The following is a 2720-nucleotide window of genomic DNA, read 5'->3' as shown; positions in this document are numbered from 1 at the left end:
GCAGCGTTTAACAATGACTCAGTTGACAATATCTTTCAGGCCTAGAGTTTTTTGTTTTTGTCAGACAACACGTTACTTTTTTGTGGAAAGCAATAATATGTAAAAAACGCACTAGTTCTTACCATGACGTATAAAGTCAGGTAGACTTGAGAGGCGAACCTGGTAGAGACCACATTTGAATACCCGAATGTTGTTTAACCCTGATTATGTTCTTGTTTAGTTTATGTTTGAAGGCGTTATCGGAGAACCAAACTTCAGTGACCTTGCTCTGGATGATGTCACCGTTTATGAGTGTTCCAGTAACAATAATACAAAAGTGATTGAAACCAGCAAATTGGATTTTAACAAAATAAACCCAGGTACTCAACTCATCCAGTATTTCATGTTAGTTAAATATATACCTATAGTGAACCCCTGCAACAAAAAAATTACTTATTCAAATTCTTTCAGGCTTTCAATTAAAAAAAAATGTTGTCAACAATTTAACAAATCTTTCCATAAAATCCCTGTAGGAGTTTTCAGTAAGTGTTTTTCTGTTGTATACCAGACGACTTAATCAGCTCTGGTATTGAGCGAAAGGCATCGTCGGCAGTGGCACAAAAGGTTTGTGGTCTACTTGGCAGCGTCTGTCGTACCCTTCACACAACCTAACCTTCCTTCTACCAACTTCTTGCATTCACTGCTCTCAGGATGTCGGGTCACACCCAACAATCACGTCATAAAATCACCTCTCTTGTATTTCAACAATTCGGCACAAACATTTTTCACTTTGAAATATTCATATTTTGCAAGCAGGGTGGAGAGAAACTAAAGTTATCTTTTTAAATAAAAATACCTAGCAGGATTGTTAAACAAAATACCTAGCAGGATTGTTAAACAAAAATACCTAGCAGGATTATTAAACACAAACACCTAGCAGGATTGTTAAGCACAAACACCTAGCAGTATTGTTAAACACAAACACCTAGCAGGATTGTTAAGCACAAACACCTAGCAGGATTGTTAAACACAAACACCTAGCAGGATTGTTAAGCACAAACACCTAGCAGGATTGTTAAGCACAAACACCTAGCAGGATTGTTAAGCACAAATACCTAGCAGGAATGTTAAACACAAACACCTAGCAGGATTGTTAAACACAAACACCTAGCAGGATTGTTAAACACAAATACCTAGCAGGATTGTTAAACAAAAACACCTAGCAGGATTGTTAAACAAAAATACCTAGCAGGAATGTTAAACACAAACACCTAGCAGGATTGTTAAACAAAAATACCTAGCAGGATTGTTAAACACAAATACCTAGCAGTATTGTTAAACACAAACACCTAGCAGGATTGTTAAGCACAAACACCTAGCAGTATTGTTAAACACAAACACCTAGCAGGATTGTTAAGCACAAACACCTAGCAGTATTGTTAAACAATAACACCTAGCAGGATTGTTAAACAAGAACATCTAGCAGGATTGTTAAACACAAACACCTAGCAGGATTGTTAAGCACAAACACCTAGCAGGATTGTTAAGCACAAACACCTAGCAGGATTGTTAAACAAAAACACCTAGCAGGATTGTTAAACAAAACACCTAGCAGGATTGTTAAACACAAACACCTAGTAGGATTTTTAAGCACCAACACCTAGCAGGATTGTTAAGCACAAACACCTAGCAGGATTGTTAAGCACAAACACCTACCAGGATTGAATTTGCTATTATACTTCGTGTCACCTTCAACGTGTGTAGGGTCAATAAAAAAGCAACAAAGATTTAGTAAAAATTATTATCACTTTTATTTTGATATGATGATACACCACAAACTTCTGATCAACAGATCACACTCGGCCACAAACTACTGATCAACAGATCACACTCGGCTACAAACTACTGATCAACAGATCACACTCGGCCACAAACTACTGATCAACAGGTCATCCTCTGCCACAAACTACTGATCAACAGATCACCCTCGCCCACAAACTACTGATCAACAGGTCATCATTATAAGGTGTTATATACAATAATAATGGATGTATTTTGAATGATTTTATCCATTTTTTTTCATCTGGCAGATGTTGCTCAGAACACAAACCACACTTCATATAGTTTTAACGGTGTTATATTGTGTTTCACAAACCACACTTTATATAGTTTTAACGGTGTTATATTGTGTTTCACAAAACACGCTTCATATAGTTTTAACGGTGTTATATTGTGTTTTAATAGGTTACATATATTATCAGTTTCGTGATTCTACAGGATATCATTTTACCGATAATCTGTAACAAAAACATAATAATACCGTTTTTCAACTAACATAAATAAATTAAATATTAGGTCGTCAAGAAATTAATGTCGCTTTTTTTTTAGATGAAAAAACCCGAACAATTTATATATATTAAAACAAAACATTTATTAAATGAAATAGTCTCCATTCTTATCAATGATGCTTTTCCATCTTACAATCAGGTTGTTAATGACCTGATTAAAGAAATCACTTGGCTTTGAAGTAAAAAACATGTCGATGTCCTCTTTAACACCTTCCACATTTGCATAAATTTTCCCATTAAAATGGTGTTGCAACGAAAGAAAAAGATGATAATCTGATGGTGCCGTATCTGGAGAATATGGTCGATTGGGGAGAACTTCCCAACCCAACTCCATAATCTTATGTTGTGTCAAACATTCCCCATGTGGACATGCATTATCGTGGAGAAGAACAC

General features: G+C 35.7%; 1 protein-coding gene across 1 annotated transcript in view; it reads left to right on the top strand.

Moving 5' to 3' along the window:
* Positions 1–2176, top strand: part of LOC111084215 (neuropilin-1-like) — a 3752-nt gene extending 1576 nt beyond the window's left edge. The window contains exons 2-3 of the mRNA XM_022380984.1: positions 221–359; positions 1832–2176. Of these exons, the coding sequence (XP_022236692.1) occupies positions 221–359; positions 1832–1920 (228 nt within the window). The 3' untranslated portion in view covers positions 1921–2176. The remainder of the gene's footprint in view (positions 1–220; positions 360–1831) is intronic.
* The last annotated feature ends 544 nt before the right edge of the window (positions 2177–2720 follow it).

The sequence above is a fragment of the Limulus polyphemus genome, unplaced genomic scaffold (assembly GCF_000517525.1).
Source record: "Limulus polyphemus unplaced genomic scaffold, Limulus_polyphemus-2.1.2 Scaffold14736, whole genome shotgun sequence".
In the NCBI taxonomy this organism is placed as follows: Eukaryota; Metazoa; Arthropoda; class Merostomata; order Xiphosura; family Limulidae; genus Limulus; species Limulus polyphemus.
The sequence above is the reverse complement of the archived record's forward strand: the minus strand, read 5'-3'. Positions and strand labels throughout refer to the sequence as shown.